This window comes from Prionailurus viverrinus, unplaced genomic scaffold (assembly GCF_022837055.1).
Source record: "Prionailurus viverrinus isolate Anna unplaced genomic scaffold, UM_Priviv_1.0 scaffold_39, whole genome shotgun sequence".
NCBI lineage: Eukaryota > Metazoa > Chordata > Mammalia > Carnivora > Felidae > Prionailurus > Prionailurus viverrinus.
The window spans coordinates 4,901,221-4,928,239 of NW_025927607.1; the positions used below are offsets into that span (position 1 = coordinate 4,901,221).

At 59.3% G+C, this 27,019-nt stretch overlaps 1 protein-coding gene across 5 annotated transcripts; it reads left to right on the plus strand.

The window, feature by feature from the left end:
* Nucleotides 1-26,599, plus strand: ATG4B (autophagy related 4B cysteine peptidase). Of its 5 annotated transcripts, none has more exons than XM_047846617.1 (13): nucleotides 1-538; nucleotides 9,227-9,340; nucleotides 9,473-9,544; nucleotides 11,444-11,542; nucleotides 11,931-12,032; nucleotides 12,504-12,576; nucleotides 15,279-15,358; nucleotides 21,260-21,453; nucleotides 21,970-22,048; nucleotides 22,333-22,478; nucleotides 23,684-23,740; nucleotides 24,144-24,237; nucleotides 25,121-26,599. In XM_047846617.1, exons 1-13 carry the CDS (start codon nucleotides 16-18, stop codon nucleotides 25,192-25,194), a joined length of 1,707 nt encoding a protein of 568 aa, XP_047702573.1. In that variant the 5' UTR covers nucleotides 1-15; the 3' UTR covers nucleotides 25,195-26,599. The 5 variants fall into 5 exon arrangements, 2 of the variants coding, with proteins under 2 accessions (XP_047702573.1, XP_047702575.1); XM_047846619.1 differs by having other exon boundaries at nucleotides 9,227-9,328; XR_007149585.1 differs by having other exon boundaries at nucleotides 23,684-24,237; nucleotides 25,121-25,175.
* The last annotated feature ends 420 nt before the right edge of the window (nucleotides 26,600-27,019 follow it).

Below are 27,019 nucleotides of genomic sequence, written 5' to 3' on the forward strand. Positions count from 1 at the left end.
CTCCCGTACGGCAAGATGGCGGCGCGCGCCCGGCCGCCCGGCCGCCCGGCCCCCAGGCCGGGCCTCGGCGTGCCAGGGTTCCCCAGCACCAGGCGGGGCGCAGCCCGAGGCTCCAGGCGTCGAGGGTGGGCGGGGGCGCCCCGGGCCGGTGGCCCCGTACGGCAGCATGGCGCGCCGGCCGGTCCGTACGGCAAGATGGCCGCGCCGGCGGCCCGGGCGCACGGCGGGCTGACGCGCCCCCCCACCCCGGGGTCCCGCCGCCCGCCCGCGTCTGCTTCCGCCAGCCCAACGGGTCGCTGCCGAGGTCCCCGGAGCGAACGGCGCAGGCCGCCAGGGAGCCGAGCGCGCGGGCCCAGCCCTCGGCTTTGGGCCCCGCCGTACGCCAAGATGGCGGACGTGCAATTCCACCCTCACTTCCGGCCCCGCCCGCTCCCGCTAGGCCCGGATTGGCCCCGGCAGCGGCCCGTCGCGTCGCGCTGCGGAACCGTCGGAGCGACGCCGCTCTCAGTCGGCGGCCGGAGAGGGAAGATGGACGCAGGTGAGGGCCCGAGCGGGCGCTGGGCTACCCGCGGGCGGCGCTCTCCTGGCCCCTCGGCCGCCGGGGTGTCGCCCGGCCTCGGCGGGCGTGAGGGCTGGGCGCGGGGCCGCGGGGCGGAGCTGGCCTTCACGCGGAGCGGGGCGGGGACGGCGTCCGTGGGAAGGCCGGCGCGGATGTGACAGCGGGTGTTTGCGTGTCTCGGCGCCTTCTCGGTCCCGCCCGGGCGCCCGGCGACAGGCCCAAGGCCAGCTCGGACGAGAAGGGGCGGCGTGGCGTCCCAGACGGGACACCGCCTCGGTGTCGGGCGCTTGCTGGGGGTCGGGCGGAGCTGGCTCTAGAAACTGCGGCCGGAGAATGCCTTGTCTTCCCCCACCCGCTCCCCATGCCCGGGGAATTAAGAAGTGGAGGAGACTCTTGAACTCTCTGGAGGCCAGAAACATACTCACGGCACGCGCTTCTTCTTCTTTTTCTTCTTCTTCTTCTTTTTTAAATTCAGTGACCAGTAGATCATGCCAGCTTTCTTTCCGTGGTTGAAGAGAGCACCTGAATTCATCTCATCATAACTTAACTTCTTGGGGTCCTAATGCAAAGTATGTGGCCGAGCGGGAGGGTGTGTGTATTATCCGTGTGTACACGTACATGTGCGAATATCCGCATATGTGGTGTTTTGGTCTGTCTCATCGTGCTTCTGTTCAGAGGAGAGACCGTCCCTTCATTTTTGCTGGCAAGCTATTTTGGGTCTTTGTTCAGTAGCCTTGAAAGCATTTCCAGGGCAGTCTTAGCGTTTTCGTTCATTATAGGGAGTGATTGGCCTTCAAGCACCGCTCCCCTCCCCCACCTGGTTTCATCCCACCTGGTTTCATCCCACCTGTCATCCTGGATAGCATTGTTTGCTCTGTCTTTCTTCTGGCAATGGCAACAAAAACTTACTGAAATCTCAGTTTGGAAATGAATGCAAACGTGTATGGCCAGTATTTCAATGATTTGTAGCATCTTGTCCTTTAAATGTGTTGGGGAGGCTCAGTTAAGCCTGCGACTTCAGCTCAGGTCATGATCTCAGGGTTGTGGGTTCGAGCCCCGTGTCAGGCTCTGTGCTTCTGTGCTGACAGCTCGGAGCCTGGAGCCTGCTTTGGATTGTGTGTCTTCCTCTCTCTGCCCCTCCGTCGCTCGTGCGCGCGCTCTCTCTCTCTCTCTCTCTGTCTCAAGAATAAATAAAAACATTAAAAAAAAATAATAAACGCGTTAAGTTGTGGTGGAGACTGTTGCCCAGATTCCCAAAAGAGCAGGTTAAAGAGGTTATTTTTTGTGAGGTTTGTTTTAAAAAGAAGTGTCAGAGAGTGTTTTACTGTTTGCTGGGGGCAGGGGGCACAGGGTGGAGAAAGGAATAGAATTATTTATCCACTTTCTTGAAGTTAGCCCTGCCCAGAAACTGTAGACCTTTGACATGGGAGAGTTGGTTAAGGGGGAAAACATGGTTTAATGCTGGTTGTATTGCCATGCACGTGAAAATCAGCAGGTTAAAGTTAGGGGTAGCCACGTGGTGGTTCCCTGAAGTCATCTCCAGGGAAAACACCAAAGCTGTTTCAAAGTACCAGAAGGTGTTCGCATTTGAGGGCCTCTGTTGATGCTGATAAAAGTACGTGTGGTATCTGTAAGCTGCAGTGGAGGGTTTTTTTCCTGATGTGATGTTGTGCATCCTTTTAGGGATGATTAACGACCCAGTCTCCCCTGATCCCTGGAGTCCTTACGGATTCTGCCTTCTTTGACCAAATCTTACGCAATTCCTGGTGGTTCTGTTTTTACAGTGATCCATTTGATAAACTACATTTATTGTTGAGTGAGAGGTTTGTGTTGGGCATTGTTCTAGGCCCTGGCTAGCGAAGTGAACAGAATAGACAAAAGCCATGTGGCTCACGTGGGAGCGGGATGTGGGCCAGGAGGGTTGGAGTCATGGGCAGGGTGTCTCTGCAGACAGAGGTAAGTTTTAACTGAGACCCAAAAGCAGCGTAGGAGGAAGGGCAGGTGGCCCAGTGTGGCCGGGGTGCAGCAGGTGGGATGAGAGCTTAGGAGCTGAAGGCAGAGAGACGAATTGGGCCCAGGCACAGGACTGGGCTGTTTATTCTAAGCAAGTTGGTGACTCTTTGGGAGGTTTTGAGTGGAGGAGTACCGTGACGGGAAATGTGTTGCACACACTCACTCTGGCTCTTCCGTCCGGGAATGCTGCTCGTGCTGAGAGGGGCAAGGGCAGAAGCCAGGAGGCCGGTAGGGAGGCTCCAGTAGGGACGCTCTGCTAGGGACACTCTGGTTGGGAGCCTGTTGCAAGGAAGCCCAGCGGACCTTACTTAGTTGGGTCAAATTCTGGATGTGTTGGAGGCTTGAGACAACAGGACCGTCTGTGGGTTGGAGGTGATGGGCGGTAGGACGGGACGAGAGGAAGGAGTCGAAGGTGGCGCTGAGGTTTGTGGCCTGAGCTGAGAAGCTGCTGGGGAGGACCTTGGGAGTGGTGCCGGTGGGGAAGCTGTTGGGAGTTTGGCTTTGTACGTGTTGACTATTGTTCGACATCTGCTTTGCGACGTCCGGGGAGGTTTGGGTCCCCGGCCTGGAGCTGAGGGCGTGGGCCTGGACTAGAGGTTCAAGTGTGTGGGAAGCCACTTTGGAGGAGTTGCTGATGGTCTGAAGAGAAGGAAAAAGAAGGGGCCTAGGAGGGGTGCCCAGGGCTGCCGGCCGGGGCATAGGGGTCCAGAAGGCGGCAGGCTGGCTGCGGGCCCGTCGTGTTCTCCCCTGAGCCCCCAGCACTTGTGTCAAGACACGCTCTGGGTTCAGGGAACCGACCGGTGCCAGCGGTTAGAGAGCTGCACCGCCCGTCCCCTAAGGACAGAGCCGGCACCTTGTGCGCGCAGGCCTTCGCGCTGCGTCTGGTGCGTGGCTGGTAATTGAAGCAGAGCTTGAATCTGTGACACTTTCCCACTCTGCACTGCAAGGACTTCGGTTTGGAGAGTTTGCCACGTAAAGCTAGCCTGTTGTACACGAAGGTGTAAACGGCGAGAAGGGGCTGCTGATCCCTGCGGGGCAGCAGGGTTCAGAGTGGCCTTCTGTCTGGTGTGCTCATGAGCGCGTTATTTTCTAGTTCTTGGTGTCGCTAACGTTCCGGGTACTTTTCCTGTCTCTTCCTTCTATTCAGAATTGAACTGCCAACATCTTCATGTAAACTATTTGGGATTTTAGAAAGTAACCACTTGCAAACCTGCTATTTTAAACAGACATTTTCTGGGGTGCCTGGGTGGCTCAGTCGGTCGAGCATCCGACTCTTGGTTTGGGCTCAGGTTGTGATCTTACAGTTCATGGGTTTGAGCCCCATATCAGGCTCTGTGGTAACAGCGTGGAGTCTGCTTGAGACTGTCTCCCTCTCTCTCTGCCCCTCCTCTGCTTTCTCACTCTCTCTGTCTCTAAAATTAAAAATTAAACGGGGCGCCTGGGTGGCTCAGTCGGTTAAGCGTCCGACTTCGGCTCGGGTCACGATCTCGCGGTCCGTGGGTTCGAGGCCCGCGTCGGGCTCTGGGCTGATGGCTTAGAGCCTGGAGTCCGCTTCCGATTCTGTGTCTCCCTCTCTTTTTGCCCCTCCCCCGTTCATACTCTGTCTCTGTCTCAAAAATAAATAAAACGTTAAAAAAAATTTTTTTTTAATTAAAAAAAAAGATTTAACTGTAAACATTTTTTTTTTAATGTTTATTTTTAAGAGCCTTTGAGAGAGATGGAGAGGCAGAACACAAGCGGGGAAGGAGCAGAGAGAGAGGGAGACAGAATCCGAAGCAGCTCCAGGCTCCGAGCTGTCAGCACAGAGCCTGATGTGGGACTCGAACTCACGAACCATGAGATCATGACCTGAGCTGAAGTCGGGGCTGAGCCGCCCAGGTGCTGCTTAGCGTAAACATTTTTAAAGGAAAGGGAGAACGCTTCTTTTGATTTTGTTTATAAAACGTGATCTCTCAGAAGCTGTAGGTATTTTGGGGAAATGTCTTTGAAACGTGATGCTTTATAATAAGTTTGAAAGGAGCTAGTGGTGCGTGTATTTTGTATTTCTCCCTGGTTGGGTTACAGTGTGATTGGTACTAAGCGGAGAGAAATTGGTGACATTCGTTGAGCACAGTTCCCTATTTTTCTGTCAAATTAATAACATAAATCAGAACATTTCTTTCCTGATGGAATTAGCATGCTATTAAAGGTTTTTCTGCTCCTTCTTCCGGATGTGATCAGGGAGGAAAATGTGGAAAATCAAGTGTCTGGGACTCAGGTGACCAACTGAAGGCAAGTGCCTCTGAAGGAGCCCCTTTCTCACGGCGAATGGCACCTGTCAGCCCTTCTCGTCCTGCGCGTCACCTTAGTGGGGGTTAGTCATTTCCTGGGAGTCGGGAGACTGGCGGTCTTTTCGGGATTTGACCCTTTTTAACGTGGAAGGTATGTGAACTGCTTCACACAGGATTGAGATCACACGGGATGGTGATGAAATTAGATAAAGGGCGCATCAATTTGCCGCAGCCTCTCTGGGAAGGAGGCAGAGGCCGCCGGCCGGTGTGAGCGGAGTTGGTAGACGAGTGGCCTCCCGTGTCGGCCACTTTGTTCAGGCGTTGCGAGCTGAGTTTTAAAGGAGGAAAGTGCTGGTTTGTCTATTGAACTGTTTTCTGAACGGGTGTCCTGTAACATTTTCCGTTCTGCAGGGTCATTAATATGTGTTTTGACCAAATTAACACGAACGGCAAAAGTGTTCTCTGAGGGGAAGGGAGATTCAGTTCCATCCCATGAAATGTGAGGTCCAAGAGGATATGAAAGAGAGGAAGAGGGGGTGCTGAAAACCACGGCTGGGTGCCGCACATGTTGCTGGGACCTGGCACCAGCCTGTGTCCCCACCCGCCCTGGACGGAGCCAGTGGCTGTGTCCCTACTCCGTGGTCAGGGGACCCGGGCGTGCATCCTGCAGCCAGCAGGTGGGCTCTCTGTGCCCAGAACCAAATCTTCCAGCAGCTACAAAGTTGAACTTCGGACGTGCATGGATTTAGGAAAACATTGTCTTTGTTGGAGAGTACAATCTGGAAGGGCCAGGAGCTTGCTGGTATGGTCCAGGCGCCGTGAGGGTGCCGGGCTGTGGGGACACCAGGCGGGTCCCATCCTCCGGGGCAGGGGGGGTTGCCGGGCAGGACTCTGGTGGCCGCACGGGGACCAGGGGTCCTTCGGTTGCGTTCCTGGGCTGAACTGCCGCAGGTCCATGGGACTCGTCGCAGTGGCTGGCATCTGCGCTCTGAGCACGGCCCTGCGTCTGTGAGGGAGGTTTGGGCCTTAGATGCAGTTTCGTGCTCCTGCGGGTCGTGTTCCAGGCCAGCTTCCTGCTCACATGGCCCTGGGGGCCACAACTCAGTTACAGAGCGTGGGGGCTTCTTGTTCCTGGCTGTGGCATTGCCAGCGTGGCCGGCTCGGTCGCTCTCAGGGGACCCACCCTGAACCTCGCTTCCTGTCGCCCCTTGTGGCACAGAGCCTTTCAGGTTTCCTCCTCACACCGTCCCTGTTTTGCCGATGAGAGGACCAAGGCAGAGAAAGGTCACCACCAAGTGAGGGTGAGCCTTCTGGTTCCACACGGCGGGGAGTGTGTTCGACAGGCAGTGTCCCCCAGGACCGGGAGGTGACCATGGTCCCTGTCCGAGGACGCCGCGGTGCGCTGGGGGCAGCGTGTCTGCAGCTGGTTCCAGAGGCGGATGGGATGTGACTTGCACCCCCCCCGGGGCGGTCACTGGAGGGGCAGGGGCAGGAGAAACAGTGGTGTGAGGGGACATGGGGAACAGGGGCACGGCAGCGCTCTCTGGGGACCCGCAGATAACGTGTGCCCTCGCTTCAAGGCTCCTGCTGACCTGGCAAGAGCCGGGGTCACTCCCTGGTGTAGTTCATTCCCTTCAAGTGTCTGGCTCCTCGCTTGCTTTTGGCTGGGGCAGTAAAGGATCTGAGGGCATGCAACCCATAATTTTGTTAGCTCTGGGACGAAATTTGGTGACCGGTGTTAAAGGAACGCCTCTTACTCCTTTCCCTCTGAAGTTGGCGTGGTTGCCTATAAACTTTGCTAGTAAACCTAAGAAGTACCCCTGCTTTGCGTTTTGCCACCTCATTGATGAAAACCTCTCAACTTCAGAGGGGCCCCGGCTTTCACGCGGAGTGGCGGCCTTTGACGTGTGCCGCACCCCTGACGCGGTGCACGGGGGAGATGCCGCCCAGAGTACTCGGTAGCTCTCAGGGTTGTCAGAGACCCCTTCACCCAAGTCACCCGTAGTTGAAGGCTGCGGCCGTAGGAGGACCTCAGACGTTAGTAGGGCAGGATGAGAGTGTGGTCCTGTGGTGGGGTCGCTTGAGACCAGACAAGCTGTTTGCCTCCTTTCTCCTTGAGAATAGCTGAGTGTCCGCGTGGGTTACGGCCCAGAGGTCCTGATGAGAGAGAGAGAGGTAACAGGCATGGCGGTGTTTACAGCCCCGTGAGAAGGTGGAACGCGAGTCCGTTCCCGCATAGCGTTTGCAGTTGTGTGCAGAGACCAGAATTGTCCCTAACAAAGGAGGGGGAGGTAGCCTTGGGCTGGGGCTCTTCCTCACGGTGGAAGCGTGGGCAAGTCACACGCACCGAGCGGGGCCCCTGCATGTGCCCGAAGCCCAGCGAGTGACGCCCCGGTGCCTGCGTGCTGCTCAGGCGCTCTGGGCGGCGAGGCTTCTCTGGAAGCGCAAGACTGTTCTGATGCCATCCGATTTGGGGTGGGAAAAAAAGGCAGGGCTGGGTCTGGGTTCCTGACAGCCAGGGGATTCTTTAAGTAGCCAGCACGGGGTCTTCTGTTGCTGTGGATGTCTCTGTTGGCGGAGCACTGGCGGCCAGCCCCGTGTCGGGCATTAGCGCGCCTCCAGCGCAGCCTCGCCTCGTGGGGGGAGTACAGTTGCGCGCCTTTGAGCCTGCAGGTCTGCGTCCTCGTCCTCGATATTAGTGATGCCAGCTGACCTCGGAGCCCTTCAGTCTGCCAGCTTCTGTGTGAGCGCCTCGCGGGGAGGATTTCACGGACACTTTGCAGTCACACTGCGAGAGCATCCTGTTACTTTCCCCCCTACCCCCCCCCCCCCCCCATATTATGGGCAAGGAAATTGCTACACCAGGAGGTCAAGGAGCCCAAAGAACTTAGAAGCTGTGAGTGCCTGAGCTGGGATTTGAACCCCCACTGCCAGCGCCACACCCCCGACACCCCCAGGGGATCGCACACAGCACAGACCGATAGGCTGGGACGTTCACGCAGGAAACCGGGCGCTTGAGCGCTCAGGGCATGGACATCTGTGCAGCGGGACACCGTGAGACTGGTAGACATTTGCTGGAGCTCTGTGTCTGTGTGGACTGACCACGTTGTTGTCCAGAACCAAGAGGAGGAAATCAGGGGTGTGGTGTAGTTCCTTTGTGGGTCCACACGTAGACTTCTGGAAGGAGATTCACCGCTGGGTGTGAAGCTGCACATGATTTTTTATAATATTTTTGTAGTCTTGGGGTTTTAAAAATCAATATATCGTTGTTACCAAAAGGTAGGGCTGTTGTCAAAAAGTAAATTCAGATGCGGGAGAAACTATTATGATAGATTTTCCAAAGATTTTGGGGAAGCTGCAGGTGAAGGGTACAAGTGACTAGGTGCCACTGAGGCTTGGGAGCTAGCAGATGAGAGCTGTGCATTTTTGTTCCATGAGGAGCAGCCACAGAGTTGGGGGGCCCGGGACCTACTGTGCACCTTGCCTCGCGGGTGTCCGTCTGTGCTCTGCCGGGTCTGCAGACTGTGTGCACAGGGTTTCCTCAGCCGGGTCCAAGGACAGAGAGGGACCCTGGGCCTCTCTAGTTTCTTAGCTGAAGCAACACGCTATTAAGTGGTGCTCAGGACTTGCTAGCTCCACACACGGCAACCTCCTTAGCAGGTGGGAGCCGGTGGCCTTGTTCTCAGAGCGTCAGTGAAGTGGAAACAGCTTGCAGGGGCCTCTGGGTCCTTTTCTGGGAGTCTGTGTCCCGCCCTCTGCATCTGGCTTCGTCGTCCAGGAGCTTGTTTTCTTGCCCCTGAAGTGCCTGCCTTCACCCACGGCATCTGGACACATGCTCCTAGGGGACATTTACTCCACCGTCTGTTCAGTCTGCAGGCCCCCGTGTGCACTGAGATGCCAGGGCTACTTTTGTCCTGTAGGTTTAAATTTAAAACAAGTACTTAATGGGGCACCTGAGTCTAGATTTTGGCTCAGGTCATGGCCTCAGCACGGGACCAAGCCCAGCATTGGGCTCCACGCTGAATGTGTAGCCTGCTTGGGATTCTCTCTCCCCCTCTGTCTCTCTCACTCTCTGTGTCTCTCTCTCGGAAAAAAAACAAAAAAACAAAAAAACACACAAAAAAAGACAAAAAACTCTTAGAAAAAAAAAAAAGAATTAAGTTCTTCCCTGCCCTGGGCCTAGCCCAGTGGGCCTCACCTACGTGTCTGCTGGAAGGTGAGGCTCAGGCCGGGAGGGGGGCGGGGGGGGGGGGCAGATAGCTGGCACGACCCTGCGGAGATGCGGAATTCCACCTAGCTCCTTATACAGAAATGCTAGAGATTGTCTCTGATGCTGTTCTCTGGAATCATAAAAATGGGATCACTGTGTGTTTGGTTTCAATAGCTACTCTGACCTACGACACTCTTCGATTTGCCGAATTTGAAGATTTCCCGGAGACCTCAGAGCCTGTGTGGATACTGGGTAGAAAATACAGCATTTCCACAGGTATCAGCCATGGTGAGGCCTGCTGTGCTCACGGGGCTCAGTCTACAAAAAGCGTTTTGTGGTAATAATAGTTACCTGCTAAGTTTCTGTGACACGTGATCTACCAAGTTAAGGCTGTGTTTTCTTCTTTTAAATAATCCCTAGAAAAGGATGAGATCTTGTCCGACGTGGCGTCCAGACTTTGGTTTACATACAGGAAAAACTTCCCAGCCATTGGTAAGTGCTCTGCCTGTTACAACCTGTGACAATACGTACGTCGTATGAGGAGGGAAACTTGACAGTTAACCTCAGGAGGCCAGTTATTTGTCACTTCGTTTTAACTGTTGTAGCAACCTGAACTAAATATAAGCCGGCTGAGGGCTCGCGCCTGGTGTGGCAGAGTCAGGGGCCAAAGCCAGGACTCCTGATTCTTCCGAGGGCAGGGATTGTCGGTGTGCAAGTCAAGGTTTCTTCCTGGGACCTGAGATCCGGATAATGAGTCACAACCGGCATTTAAAAATGCAGAACAGAAGGGGACACGAATTGGTGTGTTACCATAGCGCACAGCGTGTCAATCCAGGAGGATCTAGTTTGTGTGTCTGAGTGTTGTCCCGTGCCGTGGTGGTGACAGTTTGCTTCCTGCTGTGGGGCCAGCATGTGTGGAAGCCATTGCCCTGTATCCGACACTTTTTAAAATTTTTTTGAAGTTTATTTATTTTGAGAGAGAGAGGGAGGGAGGGAGGGAGGGAGGGAGGGAGGGAGACAGACAGAGAGAGAATATCCCAAGCAGGCTCCATTCTGTCAGCGCAGAGCCCAACACGGGGCTCAGTCCCATGAACCATGACCTCATGACCTGAGCCAAAGTCCGACGTTTTACCAACTGAACCACCCAGGCGCCCCCCTCACCCCCGCCCCCGTCACCTTTTCCGATGTGTTCCACACTTAGCCGTGGGAGAGCTGAGGGGCAGCGTGCATACATATGTAGCACGACCGTACGTCCCACTGAGAGTGACCCTTCGTCGTCGGGACCCTGAGGGTGGACAGGTTGGGCACCAGGGCTCGGCCTGGCCTTTGCCGTTTGGAGAACCCGACACTGGAGGTGGTGGGGCACCGGAAGGCCAACGGGTGGCTGGTCTCAGGCCCCTCACCCAGACGCGGTTTCCTGCGTCCCTGGAGTGAGGTGTGTGTGGCCGAGCCATGGTGCCTGTCGGGGAGCGTTGCAGAGTGCGGACCCGAGGCCTGTGCCACCACACACCACTGTCTGATGAGCCCTGTCGGCTGCGCCCTGGGATTGAGGCGGGGTGGGGGTGCCTGGCGGTGCTGGCAGGACCCCGCTGTCCTGCGGGTCTGCGGTCTGGGCACAGAAGGACAGGCCGAGAGGAGCCTTGTGCGGTTTGGTGAAGTCATCGAGAAGGACGCGGCCTGCCTGTGAGGGCCACCATGGTCTCTTTCCTGCCCTGGCTACGCGGAGAGGATTGGTCTGTCTGGGGCGCTGCGCTCTGAAAGCCCAAGAGGCTTCGTGGGAGGGGCTGTGCGAGGCTCTGAGGTGACCTGGGCGGGGACAGTGGAGCCAGCTGGGGCGACCCTGGCATCCCTGCTCCTCCAGCACCTGCCTGTGGAATTGCGGGTGGATAGGACGTACAGGTGTCTCCTGGCGTGCCAGGGCCCATCCCAGAGGGCACTCAGAGCTGCGCTGCCTGGTGGCCACACCCTCTGTGCCCCGGGGCGGGCCCGCTGCCAGGGCACGGGGTTGTTGCTGACCCCCCGGTTCTGCTCCTGCCCTGCGGCCGACGTGCCCCTGCCCACTCTCGCAGCACCTGCGTCTCTGCCCTTCTGGGGCTCGGAAAATGGCTCCTGATTCAGCTTCAGGTTTCCTAGATTACTCACGAGGCTTCCTCTTTTCATGTGTTCCACACACTCTTAATTCTCTGCGACTGACTCGTTCACATATTTCACCCATCTTGAGAGGATGGCGGGGTGCGTCACTGCCCACTAAATGTGCCCTTGGCATGAGCAGGCTCTAAATGGCCTGTCACCTAGGGTGCAGCTGAGGTGGCGTCCGGGCCTCCCGCCGGTGGCCTCCTGGCCCACCGGGCCCTCTGACAGCGAGGCCTGTCTGTCTGTCTGCCCTGCCAGGGGGGACCGGCCCCACCTCGGACACAGGCTGGGGCTGTATGCTGCGGTGTGGACAGATGATCTTTGCCCAGGCCCTGGTGTGCCGGCATTTAGGCCGAGGTGAGTCATGGCGCAGGGATGGCAGCATTCTCAGCAAAGGGGACTGTGGGGTGAGGTCACCCAGAGTGATCACTGGTGGAGCAGAAACTGGGGTTCAGGGTTTTCTTGAGTGGTGACCCCCTGGGTTTCGTCAGCTCGAAAAAGTGACTGTAAAGGATACTGATGAGCGTTTGTCTTTCAAAAACTCTTTATAAAGTCACTGAAACCACGTCTATCTTCTGCGTGGATTTGTTCCGGTGGGTTAGCTCATACGTATTCGGAAGCTTGGAGAATTTGTTAACGTCAGGAAGGTTCAGGGAAGGGTATCCTCTGTGGCTTGGGTGTTCTAGAAGCGTAAAGGCCTCTCTCTGCTATTTGGGTACCGCTGACCTCTGCGTGTCTCCGGTAGATTGGCGGTGGACGCAGCGGAAGAGGCAGCCGGACGGCTACTTCAGCGTGCTCAACGCGTTCATCGACAGAAAGGACAGTTACTACTCCATTCACCAGATAGGTGGGAGGCTGCGGATGTGCGGGGTCCCCCGAGAGCCGCTCTGCTGTGGGGTGTGCGAGGCGTGAGGCTGTATGTAGGTCACTCCGGCCCATAACCGGCGGGGCTGTGAAAGCCGGACCCTGCCCCCGAGGGTTCGTCCCGCTCTGCGCCCTTCGCGGGGTCCAAGTGCTCCTTGTGTTGATTCGTGTTCTCCCGCGGGGCAGGGGAGAGGCAGAGCTCTGAGAGACCCGGCCCTCCTGCTCCTCACCGAGGGGCTGGGGTCCTGGCTCGTAGTGAAGGGCAGCCCTGGCGTGGCCTCCGCGCCTCTCGCGAGGAAGCGTCCTGGTGTGCGTGGGGAGGGCCCGCTGGAGGCCAGGGTGGGAGCACCCGTGCGGGCTTCCTGTGGAGCGTTGCTGCTGCCGCTTCGGGGGGGTGGGGGGGTGGGGGGGAGGGCTGCGGTGCCCGTCACTCATCCCGTCTTGTTTCCTGCAGCACAAATGGGAGTCGGCGAGGGCAAGTCCATCGGCCAGTGGTACGGGCCCAACACGGTCGCCCAGGTGCTCAAGTACGTGCCAAGCTCTGCCCCTCCCGTGTCCTGGGGTGTAGTGGAGCGCGAGACTCCGCTGAGTCTCGCTTGCTGAAGGCCGTGGGGGGGGTCTTCCCCTTTTCCCCTCACGGGCGGCTGCACCAAGTGGTCTCCTGTGTGGAATTTCTGTTTCCCGATAAATGAACATCTTCACCCGGATGGTGCACTTTGGGTGGGGCCCGTGTGTGTCACCCGGACCACCCACTGGTGCTTTCTGAGGGTCTGGGAGGTTGACGCTGGTCTGGAGCGACGGCAGTGTGGCGTGGGCACCGTGGGGCTCTGCCCCTTCCTGGGGCCCCGTGTCTGCAGCTGCGGCTTTCCCTCCACGTCCTGACTCGTGCACGTGCTGCCCACCCCCTGGGCTCTTCCCAGGCTCCTCGCTCAGCGGGTCTGAACCGGCCCTTGTCCTTCAGCCCCAAGCCCGCTCCTCCTCGTTGCGGCGACGGGCTGCCAGCTCCGCCCGGCTGCCCTGGTCGCGTTTCCTGGGTTGGAGGAACCCAGGTGCTGCCTTCTCTCGCACGTCCGCCTCCTAGCTGAGCCCCGAGCCCGCCCGCCATCTGTGTTCTTCCCCAGCCCCCCATTTGCTCAGCCCCCACCACATGCCCTCAAGGGCCCTGGGCCCAGCCCCGCATGCCTCGGGAGCCTAGTCTGCGGACGGTCAGTCTCCCTGCATGGTGCGTGCGCGTGGTCGGTCTGTGTGGCCCGTGTGCCTGGCCTGTTTGTGCGGTCAGCGTGTGTGGTCTGTACGTGACTCTGCTGGTGTGCTCCGTGCGTACGGTCTGTCTTTGTGGTCCGCGGTGCACGTGGCCCGTGTGTGCCGTGGCTGTGTGGTCCGCGTGAGTGTGGTGTGCTGTCTGTGTGGTGTGCGTGCTTTGCAGGTGTTCTCTGCGTGGCCTGTGTGTGTGGTCTGTGCGGTGTGCTGGTTGGCGTGGGTGCTCTCCACGTGCTCTGCGTGTCTGGACACGGGGTCTGTCCGTGGGCTCTGCATGTGGACTCTCCCTGTCTCAGCTGTTCCCTCGCTCCGCGTCCCCGCTGCTGCTCTGAAGAGCTCCTTCGAGGTTGCTGTCAGTCTAGTGGTTAGAGCTGAAGGCCAGGTTTGGGTCCTCTGTTTACTCTGCTGTCCAGCAGGTGGCCCTCGATGCAGGTGTTCTCTCTTGGAAACCCTGGGCCGCACGGTCACGCTCTCTGGTCCCTGTCGATGCCTCCATTGCGGCCGCTTCGCCCCATCGGGGAGCACCGCAGGGCCGGCCTGGGCCCTTGGCCGCTCTCTCCCTGTCAGCACCGGCCTCAGCTGCTGTGTGCACGCAGCCGGCTCCCAGAGCCACGTGCCCAGCCTCCAGGCCCAGGTCCACACGCTTCCTCAGCATCACCCCTTAGGTGTCTGAGGGGCAGGTCAACCTAACAGCCAGAACCCAAAGCCGGCCCCCCCTGCCCCCCCTCCCCAGCCTGTTCCTCTACAGGGAACGGCAGTGCTGTCCTTCCTTCCAGAACTCAGGCCAACAACTGAGATCCTGCCAGACTCTTTCTCGGCATACCCCGTCCCAGTGTGTCCAGACTCTAACCAGGGGTCACTGCTTCCCTGTCCTTACCCTGGCCCAAGCCCTGTCTTTTGCCTCCTCCTTGGTCTTCCTTTTCTCTCTGTCATTCTCGAGTCTCTGTGGAAATAGCAGTAGGTGACGCTTTCACAAAGTGCAAGTTGACCACCTCCCCCTTCTCTGCTCGGAACCGTCCTGGGGCTTCCCAGCTGAGTCCAGGGAAAGCGGTGAGCACACGCGGGGCCCTGCCTCCACTGCCCACCCTGTGCTCGCTCCCAGGCACTCTGCACCTGCCCTGGAAGTGCCCCCACTGCTGCTCCGTGCTTCTCCACGGCGCCTGCTGCCCACACGCTTCTTCGGAACGTCAGCCTCACGAGGGGTTGCTCTGTGTCTTGTGCGTCCGTGGGTTTCGGGCCCGCACCTGGCCCTCGGCAGACGTGAGAGGGAGGCAGCCAGTGGCGTGTTGCACACGCTCCCCCGGCCTCTACTCTGGCCTCCCATCGGGAGCGGCTCTGTATGGCTGCCCCGTGCCTTCCACGTGCGTCCCCAGACACACCAGATCCTCCCTGTCACCTGGGCGGCCCCTCCCCGTCACCCAGCACCCAGGGTGCACTCGCCCGCCTTCCTGCTGCACCTTCGGTTGCTCTCTGGGTTTCTTCAGAATCTTGTCTTTGGCCTCGGTTCTTTTCCGCGGCTGTTCGCAGTTGTGAAACCAGATGTCTGTGGGAGGACCCGAGTGCTGGTCAGTCCGGCACTTTTGGAGCTGCGTGTGCAGGTGCTGGGAGAAGCGGGGTGCTGGGCCCGCCTGGGTCGGCCACACCCCCGGTGCCTGAGGCGGGGCTTGCGCCCCAGTTCCCTTTCCACGTGTAGCTGGGTCAGGAGGTGATGCCGTGCAGGGCTCTGGCGCGGGGACTGTGTCCGCAGGTGGAGGCTGCGGGTGATGGAGGGTGCGCTGGGCCCAGGTGGGAACAAGCGGGCCGCAGCCTCGGCCTTCCTCCCGCCTGCGGTGCTGACCATCTCGGTCGTCATCTTTCTCATTCGCAGAAACCGCTAGAGCATTTGACGCTCTTTCCTTCACCTGCCCCGCACAAGTGAGATGTCTTTGATCGTGAAGGCTTACTGGTGTGTTCTCCCCTTTTCCGTCAGGAAGCTTGCTGTCTTCGACACGTGGAGCGCCTTGGCAGTCCACGTAGCGATGGACAACACGGTGGTGATGGAGGACATCAGTAAGTGAATGGGCGTGCGGGGCTGTGGCTGGTGGGCCTCGGGGGCGGCTCCCTGGCCCACGCTGGGCGCCCCCCCCCTCCCCCCGCCTGGCGTGCAGGTCGGCGCCCCACGCGCAGGCCAGGGGACCCCTTGTTCTCTTTCAGCACACACCAGGCTCGGGGGAGGGCCTGGATTCTCTGTAGAGCTGGGTTGGGTCCCTTAGTGCCCCGTGCTGTTTTGTGTCCTCGTTGCAAGTGAAGCGTTCCGGTGTGCTGGGTCAGTCCCTCGCGGGCATCCGTGCGCCGCAAGGAAAGGCAGGAATGGCTTTCTGCTGCGCCGTCTCGGGCCAGCGTGCAGCAGGAAAGGGGAGCGTAGCTCTGTCCCTCCCTCTGGAAGGATCCACGGGAAACCTGGAGGCGTCCAGGCATGCTGAAGTGGTAGTCCAGGAGGAAAACGGCTCCATCTGGCAGATAGCCTCTAGAGAGTGAGTTTTGAATTTGGAGTTGACATCCTCTCGTGCTACCAAGCCGACAAAACTCTTTCGAACGTCTTAGTTTTTTCCTCGGGAACGCCTTTTCCCCACGGTTTCCCAGCCCTCCCTCCCTCCGGTCTTGTTGAAGATTGTCACGTAAGAAAGAGCCTTGTGAGCCAGCTGATCTGCGGGAGGAGGTCTTGTGCTGTGACAGCGGGTGGGGGGCCCCCGCCACAAGCGCACCTGGGCCCGAGGCACCGCTGCTCCCCGCCGCCGACTGACCCTTCTCCTCTTCAGCCGGGGGACGGCGTCCGTGAGGTGTCGGGGGAGCCAGGGTCGGGCCTCCAGCAGGCAGCGGCCCTCTGCCCGGCCCGCCCTCCCAGCTCACCGACCCTGTGTCCCCTGAGGGCTGGCCTACCGGGGCCCCCACAGAAGGACATGTATCTTTTCCCTCTGCCTTCTCCTCGCAGTCTGTTTCTAGAAATGTCTGTGACACGTTGGAAACTGTGGAAACGCACAGAGAATGAGGGAAACGACACTTGGTTTTCCCACTTGGAAATGGTTCCTGTTGGCGGATAGACGGCCCCTCCCAGTGTGTGTCTCGTTTTCTGAGAGCAGTCCTTACAGGCGTCAACAGCGGCCTCTTCCGTCAGTGAAACGTCACAACCATCTGTTGTCTGTTCACTTCCCAATACACATCAGGGTTTTTTTGGCCCCGTTGTTGGGGGAACCGCTTACCTCAGGGTCTACCCAGTCAGCCTCCCAACCTGCCCTCAGACGAGCGAGGCTGGCTCCCTGGTGCGGTGCCAGGAGGGGTGAGGGACGGGCTGCTGTCCGGAACCTCCATTCCTCGGTGGGGAGGGTGCTGGCTGGCGCCTGGAGGAGACTCAGCCACGTGGCTGGACGCTGGCTCCCGGCTCTCAGGGTCTCAGGTTGCCCGCGGCAGCGCTGCTGGAGACGAGGTGCGGATCCGGGGTTTGTCTGAGGACGACATGGGTCTGTTCTGGGGAGGGTTCCTAAGCGGGGTGAGTGTGGCCGCCCGGCCGTGATCAGGGCCCCGTGGTCCTCCCCTCCTGAGTCAGAAGCGCTGTATGCTGGTCACGGGGACGACTGAGGAAGGACAGCATCAGAACCCAACCCACAGGACACTGGGGCTGAAGAAGTGCAGAGACCTGAGGGGTGAGGGGTGCGTGGAGTAGACGGAGGTGCTTCCCAATGGCTGTGCTGATGCTTTTGGTTTTAGGAGCCCCAGGGGAGGCCCCGTGGGCTGCAGCAAAGGCCTGAGGGCAGCCTCTTTGTAGTCATGGGGGCTGAGGTCGTGGGCACAGGAGGGAAAGCTCTGATTCAGCAAAGCAAGTGGTGGAGAACCAGCAGTGGCCGAGCAAGGGCCGACCTAGTTTTCAGAGCCGCTTCGGGAGTGGTCGGCCGGAAGCACCCCAGGTGTGCAGGGTCAGCCGGAAGCACCCCCAGAGCCCCTCCCCAGGGAAAGCGCGGGCTTCCCACCTTCCCTCCTCTTCAGGGGAAGTGTGCTGGGCGAGGGGAGGCCTTGCTGGTTGGGATGTCCCCACCCACCTGCCCACCCTCCTTGGGGGGCCGGCCAGGACACCCAGAGCAGCCTCTGCCCCTGCCAGCGCTTGCCGTCAGTGGGTTTAGACCCTCGTGAACAAGCAGACAGTGGGAAGTCTCTGGATCTGGGGAATTACAGATTGACAAAGACAATCTGGTGTTGCGCACGAATGAAGGAAAACTAAACTCGAGCGCACCGGAGAAAGCATGTGGCGGAAAGACCCTGGTGGCAGAGATAAAACAGAGGTGGCTGTGGATAGAATTTTCAGGAGGCAAGGACAGGTGACCGTGAAGGAACGGGAGGAAAGCTTCCCTGCTCCAGAGCAGGTGTTATCTGTAGAACCGGAGACCTCCGACTTTTTAACCAAGAGTTGTTCAGATATGCGTGTTCCTGGTGACACTTCCAAGCTGCAGAGATAAAGAGACACTTTTATAAGCACCCAATTGACGATGATAAGAAGCTGCCTTTGAAGAAAGGTGATCCTGCTGGCCTGGCTGTCCCCCTTCTGCCACAGGAGATGCTGGCGGAGACAGGTCGGCATTCCGAGGCAGTGGCCTGGCTTGTGAGCTGGGGGCCCAGGCAGCGTTCGGCTGTTGTCACTGATAGAAACACAGGGGGCTTTTACATGGTAAGGATGTTAGAGCGGCACGACAGAATTGCCAGCGGGTGCCTGGTACAAACGAAAACCCGTTGTTCGTCAACAGCAGGACGTTTGCAGTGTTTGGGCCACATGCAGCCTTGGTGGGTCCCCAGAGTGCAGCAGTGACAGGCCCTGCTCCCGTCCTCTCTTGAGCCCATCCACGTGAGATTCTGTGCTAGTGATGAAGATGCAGTGAACCAGGAAAGTGTCACAGAACAGTAAACAGACTAGGTGACAGGTTGAATATACAGAACATGGGGTCACGGAGCGGCCCGATCACACCGTAAGAGAGGTTAGCGGATACACATTAAACTCTAGATTCTGGCCACAGAACATACCTTTTTGGAGTGTCCATGTGTACAAACTAATGGAGACTAAATAGAAGACACGATACTACCTAGAAATTTGAAACCGGCCTTAGCTTTTGGATCAAAAGAAGTGAAGTTTTCAGGCTCCGTATCAGAATCTGATGCATTCTAAACTCAGGAAGAGCCTGTATCTGCGGTACTGCTTGCCAGATACTAAAAAGTGAAAACACACGAAGCGAGCATATACTCAAGAAGTTAGGGAAAGAACAACAAAATTAGCTGAAGAAATCCAGGAAGAGTGGTATTAATAAAGACCAATTGATGATTAATGATTTAAAAGAAGGAATTGTAGAACTAATAAATTCTGGAGCTGGCTTTTTCAAAATAGCAATAACACATCACCAGGTAACTTTATCAAGAGAAAACAGGAAGGGGCACGTGTGTGGCTCTGTTTCGTCATGACCTGACTTTGGCTCAGGTCATGATCTCAAGGTTCACGAGTTCGAGCCCCACGTTGAACTCAGTGCTGTGAGCGCAGAGCCTGCCAGATCTTCTGTCCGTCCTTCCTTCCTTCCTTCCTTCCTTCCTTCCTTCCTTCCTTCCTTCCTCTTTCTGCCGCTCCCCCACTTGCAGTCTCTGTAAAATAAATGTTAAAAAAAGAAAATGGGAAAAGCCCAGAAATCTGCTTTCAGAAATTAGATGGTAAGATTCTGACATCAGTTCTGTTACGTGGGCTTGCACCCCCCACACCAAGCAGTTCTGCGACACCAGCTGGTTGTAACTATGCTACGTTGTAACCCAGTTGGACACTGAGCTGAGGCAGCGTCAGACCCTGTGGGCCGAGGGCTCGGTTCCACAAGACGATGCCCCTCCAGACCCCAGCGCCAAGACCAGCTTGTGGCCTGTGCTTCTGGGCTGTAGATGGGAGGTTCTGACCACCCCTTCTTCGGGTTCGGTGAACTTGCTTGAGCGTCTCTCAGAACTCACTTAGTAGATTCCCGGAGTGTTGGAAGGGACGCAGCTCAGGAACAGCCGGCTGGAAGGGGTGTGGAGCCTCCGTGCCCTCTCCGGGAGCACCACTCTGCCCAAATCTCCACGCGCTCACCCACCCAGAAGCTCACCGAACCCGGTCCTTTTGGGTCTCTACACAGGCTTTGTTACACAGGCACGGCTGATGGAATCATTGGCCGTTGGGGATCGATTCCGCCCCAGCCCCTCTCCCCAGAGGTCAGGTGTGGGACTGGAAGTTCCAGCCCACCCGTAGAAGCTTTGGGGAAGTCACCTCATTCGTACAAGGAAAGACACCTGTGTGGGCCTCATCACTTAGGAAAATTAAAGGGTTTTAGGAGCTCTGCTGGAAAACCAAATACGTGTTTCTTACAATAAATCGCAATATTAAACAAGGATTAGCCAGAGATGAAAAGAAAGTTGAATCCCTTCCTCACCCGTTCTTTCATCTTCCAAGTATGTATTTTTAAAGTAAGACAGCATGAGCACCAGCAGGGGAGGGGCAGAGAGGGAGGGAAAAAGTCCCAAGCAGGCTCCCTCTGCGTTCAGTGCAGAGTCCCTGGGATCATGACCTGAGCCGAAGTCAAGAATCGGACGCTTAACCGACTGAGCCACCCGACGGCCCAACTACGCGTTTTGAGAAATTCCAATCCCGGGTTCGTTCAGCCATCAACCTCCCTCCTGCATCCCCAGTCGGGGTGCTCTGACACAGCCACTTTCCCGCCGCTCCGCAGCCCTGGCCTGTGGTCCGGGGGCCTCGCGGTCTCCTCTGATCTGACGGTTTGCCCCCTTGGTTTATTTTCCTGGGTTTTCATAGCACTGACCTGTTGAAGAACCCGGGCCGGTTTGGTACAGCGCCCCACACTCAGTGTATTTGCTTCCTCGCACTCGGATCTGAGTAAACGTTTGCCCACGAGCAGACCCCGGGGCCGCCGGTAGAGCGCCGCCGGGGAGGTTCTGCCCAGCAGCGGTGCCTCCTGAGGGCACCTGCTTGGCCGCGTCTCTGCTTCTGCGATCGCTGAGATCTGAGGGTGATGCAGAGTGTGCTCTGAGGATTTTTGCCTGGACCGGTGGCTCTGTAACCGTCCTTCCTCCACGTTCCCCGGCCGGCTCACTGGCTGGCCTTCTCGAGAAGAGCCCTCTCTGCCTTCCTTCTCCTCATTTAACTGAGCCACCCAGGTGCCCCTTTCTCCTTATTTCGATTTGGAAACGTTGTGAGTCACTGGACTTGTGGATTCTCTTTTTATTCAGCGGGTTATGCATTACACGTTATGGTCCTTACTCATTGTTCCAAGTACGGTGAGTGGACACCCCTTCAGGTTCTTGCTGTTTCCTGACGTGCTCTGTCATCGTCATCGTCCAGTCCTCCATTTGGGCGTTAACTAGATTCAGGCTCATCTTGCACTCTCTCCACCCCAGGCCTGGGGTCGGTGGTTTCCCTGAGGAGCCCCGGTTCCGTGTAGTGGGGAAAGGTGTTCAGAAACCACGGACCGGGTGCTGCTGGAGCATCCCCGTCCACACGACCAGCCAGCCCCCTTGTTAGCACGTCGGTTAGGGATCACCAGCAGGTGTAGACGGCAGATAGCAGCGTTCGTGAGGGAGGGAAAGCATCTCGTTGCTGAGGGGCCCCGTGCCTCCACGGAGCCGTCGTCGCTGGGCGCACGGCTGTGTTTGCTTGTACGGTTTCACGGGACACTTTACTTCACAGTAACAACTGTCTATCGGACGTGCATAGAAAACGTTTGATTCTGTTTTTTTCTCTGTGGGTGGCAGGATTAATCGTCGTATTTTCCAAGTTTGAATTGTGTTTAAGCCCTTGGCTTTTTGTCCCCTTTTCCTAAGACCAGATGATTGTGTACCTGTTTTTGTCGGGTTACCGTCCGCCTGCCCCTGTTCGGCCCTTGAAAGCCCGTCTCCATCTTTCAGGAAGGTTGTGCAGGGGCGGTCTTCCGTGCGCGGGGGCCGCCGCGCTTCCTGCGGATCCCGGCCGGCACTGTAACGGCTTCCCCGCGGGAGCCGAGGTCAGCAACAGGCTGGCACCGTGGAGACCCCTGGTGCTTCTCATCCCCCTGCGCCTGGGGCTCACGGACATCAACGAGGCCTACGTGGAGACTCTGAAGGTGGGTGGGGGCCGGCGTCTTCTCGCCCACCAGCAGGGGGCTCGAGATGCCGCTTGTTGCTAAAGCCCTGCTGTCGTGGCCATGCTGGCACCCTGTGGACTGCTGGCCCCGCTCCCGGCAGTCCTGACCGCCTCTCCACTGGCCGCTGCGCCTCTGCTCCCCCAGCCTCCGGTCTCCGCCAGCACCCAGCCTCGGGGCACCGCTCCCCCCAACCCCCTCCCCACGCCTGTCTGCCCTGTGCACGGGCCACCGAGCCCAGTCCGTACCTCCTCCCTGCGCCCGCGTCCCCCTTCCGCAGGCCCACTGCCCCCACGGAACTTCCCCGGACGCGACCGCGGATTCCTTCGTGGCAAAGCTCTGTGGGACCACGTCTGCCGGCTCTCCTTCCCGCGTCCCGCCCTCGGGCCTGGGGCCGGCAGGGAAGGGGGCTGCCCCCTGGACACACAGGCTGGCGGTCGCGTGGCTTGTGCTGCCGCACAGCATGCTGAGCCGCCCCGCCTCCCCTGTGTCCTGCAGCACTGCTTCATGATGCCCCAGTCCCTGGGCGTGATCGGAGGCAAGCCCAACAGCGCCCATTACTTCATCGGCTACGTCGGTGAGTGGTGGGTGTGCGGGATGCTCAGGCGGGCCCGAAGCTGAGGAAGAGGGGGCAGGCTGCACGTCCTTAGGGCGTCGGCTCGAGCCGGGTGTCCCGTTCCCGCGGGTGGTCTGTGTCCCCTCTTGGCCGGTGCCGACCTCCCCAGTGGGCTGGTTCCCGCCCCGTCTGCAGCCACCGGCTCTCCCGGCCTGATACACCCAGCCTGGTGGGTCTCGGTGCAGCGGGTCTGAAATGGGACCCCGGGCTGCTCCCCGTCTGCTGACTTCTGTCCTCTGACGCAGGCGAGGAGCTCATCTACCTGGACCCGCACACGACGCAGCCCGCGGTGGAGTTTGCGGACAGCTGCTTCATCCCGGACGAGAGCTTCCACTGCCAGCACCCTCCGAGCAGGATGGGCGTCAGGGAGCTCGACCCGTCCATTGCCGTGGTGCGCCCCCACCCCGTCCCGCCTTCTTCGGCCACGTGGGCTGGAGTTCTGAGTCGTCCTGTGCTCAGTCCCGCTGTTTTAGAATGGAAGTTTCGGAAAGGCTTCAGATTCTCGTGATTTTTTTTTTCCCCAACGTGTTGGTTTAGAATGCAAAGGGCACAAAAGGGTTAACGGTGTCCATGAGCTACTCACACCCGCCAGAGGCCGTCATCCTGCGTGGCCCTGCGCGTCCCTCACGGCCTCGGTGTGAGCCAGAGCGCAGTGAGAGTGAGTGAGCCCCTGTAACACAGCGGCGGCAGCGGCGGCCTGCCCAGCCCACTGCCCTGCACCACCTCTGTGGGCTTTTTGGGTTGACTTTCAAGTTTCTGGACTTCTGTGCCTGTGAGATCGTCCTTAAGAATCAGTTTCCTTCTCTCTTGATTCCAAGGCTGGGATCTGGGGTGGTGATTTCTCTGAACTTGCGTGCCCTCAAAATGTACTTGATGGGGAGCGAGGCCCAAGATGCCTGCAAGTAATGATGTCCCTCGGGGGGCGATTGAGTCACAGATGAGGCAGATCGGTCCTGAAACAGACACCTGGACGCAGGGTCTGTGGGTCTTGTGTCATGTCCCGAGGTTGGTGGCCCCGGGGAGGATGCCTGAGGGTGGCGGGACGTGGCTGGAGCGTGGAGGGTTGAGTTCCCGTCTGGCTAGCGCGAAGTACGCAGCTGCGTGAAGTGCTCGGTACCCGAGCCACCTGGACAGCCAGCTCCGTGGACGCCGTGTCCTTGCCTGATAGGAAGGGTGCTGCACGTGGGCTCCTTAGGAGAAACTAGACCGTTTCCCTGCAGGGTGCTGCCCGTGCTCCTGTTCGTGGTAAAAACCTGTGATTCTGCTGGCGCCTGGAGTTTCTCGTAACTCGTCAGCAGGGTTGGCGCTCTGTGCACGTGGCTGTAACAGTGCGCCGTCCTCACTGGCTCCGTGGGACCCAGGGCTCCCCGCGTCGAGGTGCCGCTGGGCGGGGGAGGCCCACTTGGGCCGCACGTGGTGGGTCCCAGGGGCCTTTGCTGCCGGCCAGGCCGTTAAAATGTGCACGGCCTCTGTGTCTGGTCAGTTGGGGCAGAGCCTCCAGAGGAGGGTGGACGCCACTTCGCGGTCCACACAGCGTCTGAGCGGGCCCCGCTCTCGCACCTTGCCGCGTGCTGCTCACCATTGTTTCTCTTGCAGGGGTTTTTCTGTCAGACCGAGGAGGACTTTGACGACTGGTGCCAGCGCGTCAGAAAGGTGGGTAGCGGGTCCCCCGCCTGCGGGGCAGGGGGGAAGGCCGTCTCCGGTCTGGGGTCCCACCTTGCAGCGTGCCGTGGCCCTCGCGTGGTCGTGGCTGTGGCGTCGGCCTCGGACCTTGCTCGTGTGCCTCGGTTTCTGGCTCGCCGCTGTCGTGTCGGTGAAGGGAGGCGGTAAGTGGGATTTGCCCCCGAGGCTGCTCGCCAGCCTCACGCTTGCCGCCCCCCATGTGGCCGGAGACCTGATGACACGTGGATGCCCGAGGGGCGGCGGCACCTGCCTCAGCAGAGGGTCGAGAGCCTCTTGTACGGAGGCTGCCGCCCCTTTCTTGTCCCCAGTTCCCTCTGCCTGGTGAGCGGGGGCGCTGGGGCCGTCTCTGACGGCCGGCCGTGTCTGCTGACAGCTGTCGCTGCTCGGGGGCGCCCTGCCCATGTTCGAGCTTGTGGAACAGCAGCCTTCCCACCTGGCCTGCCCCGACGTCCTGAACCTGTCCTTAGGTGAGTGTGGGGGGCCGGGGGGCCACGGGGCCACGTGTCAGGTGCGCCGTCCTGTGGTCTGTGTGACGTTCTGTCCCCGTCTCTCTGCTTCTCCGGTTGCCTTTGGCCTTTAAGATTTGTATGACCCCAGATGTGACCGCTTGTGTGTGTGGGACCAGGGGTGCTGCCCGGCAGCCCGTCCCCTGCCCCAAGCGGGCTGTCCCTCGCCTCATGCGCAGTGCCCGGGGGTGCTCACGCGGCCCCTGGGTTTCGTCAGAGCCAGGACACGCTGTGTCTCCGAGACGGCACGGCGCCAGCTCTGGGATGGCAGGCCGCAGCTGGATGCCCGTTTCCTGCTGCTCACGGGCTCTAGGCCCAGGCCACCTCCCTCGCTCAGGCCCTCCGCGTCTCCGATGTCAGTCAGCCTGCAGCATACCGAAAACCCGGCCTCGGCAGGAAGGCCGGGAGCACATCCGGTTCCTGAAGCCGTCTGTCTCCGTGACGATGACGGGGCTCGTGTCCTTGTCCCTCTGAGAAGATCCTGGTGGCTGATGACGGAGTCCACTGACAGAACCCAGAAGGGAGTGCTGCCCGCCCCCCCCCCCCCAACCCCGGGACGGGAATCCCTGCCCACCCAGCCCCCAGCCTCTCTCTCTGCTCCAACGAGAAGCATGTTCTCCTCAGATGAGCCTCAGGGACTCTCTGGCCCGCCCTCCCCTGGTTGAGGCTCCGGGCCGGCCGAGACCCGCAGCGGCCCGGTGTCCTCTGGGCTGCTGCACCCAGGGCAAACCAGCCAGAGGCAGGGTGTGGCGGGCCGTGCGCACACAGGCGTTGGTCGCTTCGTCCCCACGCCCCAGGTGTCCCATGCCAGGCACCTGATGAGGCGTTGGCTCGTTTCTCCTAGATTCTTCTGACGTAGAGCGACTGGAAAGATTCTTTGACTCAGAAGATGAAGACTTTGAAATCCTGTCTCTTTGAAAATCCCGGAGCTGCGGGACGGTTTCCACTGGCCCTCACTGGGGGCACCTTCGAGAGCCCAGACCCACCCTGGGGCGCTTGGTGCCGCCGCATTTCATCCATCCAGCCTGCCCGTCCGCTGAGCGCCCGCGCCCCGTGCCGCCTCTGCCCTCACACGGAGCCCCCCCGTGAGCCCTGCTGCTGCTCCGGCCCAGAGGGTCTGTCTGGGCGACAAGGCGCAAGCCAGGAGCCACCGAGGGAAGCCCAGCGCGGCCGGGCCGGGAGCCCCCGAGAGCAGGGCCCGTCACACTCGCGAGAGCTCTCCCTGCCACACTGCCGGCCCCGCGCTGGTGCGTCGCCTCTGCCTTGCTTCCTCCTGGGCGCTCGGTTCTGGGTTTGCTTTGGAATTAAAATCCTGTTTGAAGTCACAAGGACGTGAATTTCTGTCCTGTCCGCCTCGGAAGACCTGCAGGGCAGGCGTGTGCGGCGGGACGCCTGTGGACTCAGCCTCGGCCCCTGCCTGCTCCGCGGCCTCCGCCCTGCCACCGTGCTTTCTCAAGGGCTACCTCGGGGGGAAACCGGGCCGGAAGAGTCAACGGCAAGGCTTCTCCTTGATTTGGGAGGAAAAGTAGCAGAGTGGTGGGGCGTGGTGGAAATCCAAAGATGTCACCGTGCATGTGACTCGCTAGGACAGGGACACGCCTCGGAGCTGCAGGTCACGCCCGAGTGGGGCGTGCCTTCCTCACGTCTCCTCTGTGGGTCCTGGCGTCGAAGACACCCCCCCCTCCCCCCGCCATGCTGCTGCTTTCCCGTCGCCGGCTTCCCCTGGGTCGGATCTGGGTCGGGGGGTGGGGAGAGGGCTGCCCTGGGGCCCCCAGGCCCTTCCTCCGGCTCCCTGTCCTTCTCGGGGTTGCCTCGTGGTGAGGTTTTAGGTGGTTTGGGGCCAGAGGGTAAAGCCTAAGGCTTGATGGTGCGAGACTGGCGCCCCATCCTTCTGCACCAGTTGGAGACGTCTCCAGACCCTTCTCGGCTCTAACGTCAGCACCTGTAGCCTTCAGCCCCCATGTTCCGGGCTCAGACTGCGCCGGGCCCGCCGGGGCTTGCCAGGACGTGTCGCCAGGGCTCCGTGTCCCTGCTCGTGTGGGCCGTCTGTCCTGCACCCCATCCGTGAGGTAGAGCCTGGGGAGCCGGGAGGGCTGGCTGCAACCCTCTGGACCACACATGTGCCGCCGCTGCCGCGGGCTGGGGGCGCGGGGCGCTGCCGCAGCCCTGCCATCGGTACGAACCGGGGGCGCGGGCGATGGCCTGACCCACGGGGAGCTTTGTTTTGTGTGTTTTGAAAAAGGCTTACTGAAGAAAATGTTCATTCCTCGTAGCGTAGTTTGCAATTCTTAATGGCAAATAATAACCGTTTCAGTAGAAAACACTTTGTTGTCTGTGTCTTGATTTCTACTGGAGGTCTAGGTGCTGTGATGAGAGCATTTCCTGGGCTCACGATGCCACAGAAAGATCCTCGGGGTGGGGCTCTGGTGGCCGCCAGGTGTGGGCAGCTCTCGTCCCTAGAGCGGCGCACGAGGAGCCCGTCCTGCCCCCACCAGCTCGTGGGCTGTGATGCTGCCCTCGGCCTCGTGGTCCCCAGAGTGAAAGACAAGGAACTCGATTTTAGGACGATGCACAGCGGCTCCTCCTTCGACAAGAGAGGCTGTGGAGAGTGTCTGGCGCGTGGTGTTAAGCCTTGGTTTGATTCTTAATGTTTATTTTTGAGAGAGAGACAGTGTGAGTGGGGGAGGAGCAGAGAGAGACGGAGACACAGACTCTGAAGCAGCTCCAGGCTCTGAGCTGTCAG

What these genes read in the sequence shown, in the direction of transcription:
- ATG4B (XM_047846617.1), top strand. Translation starts at nt 16, where the DNA reads ATGGCGGCGCGCGCCCGGCCGCCCGGCCGCCCGGCCCCCAGGCCGGGC. An exon ending in GAGAGGGAAGATGGACGCAG is followed by an intron (nt 539 to 9,226) that starts GTGAGGGCCCGA and finishes TGGTTTCAATAG; the next exon opens with CTACTCTGACCTACGACACT. An exon ending in TTACTTCATCGGCTACGTCG is followed by an intron (nt 22,049 to 22,332) that starts GTGAGTGGTGGG and finishes CCTCTGACGCAG; the next exon opens with GCGAGGAGCTCATCTACCTG.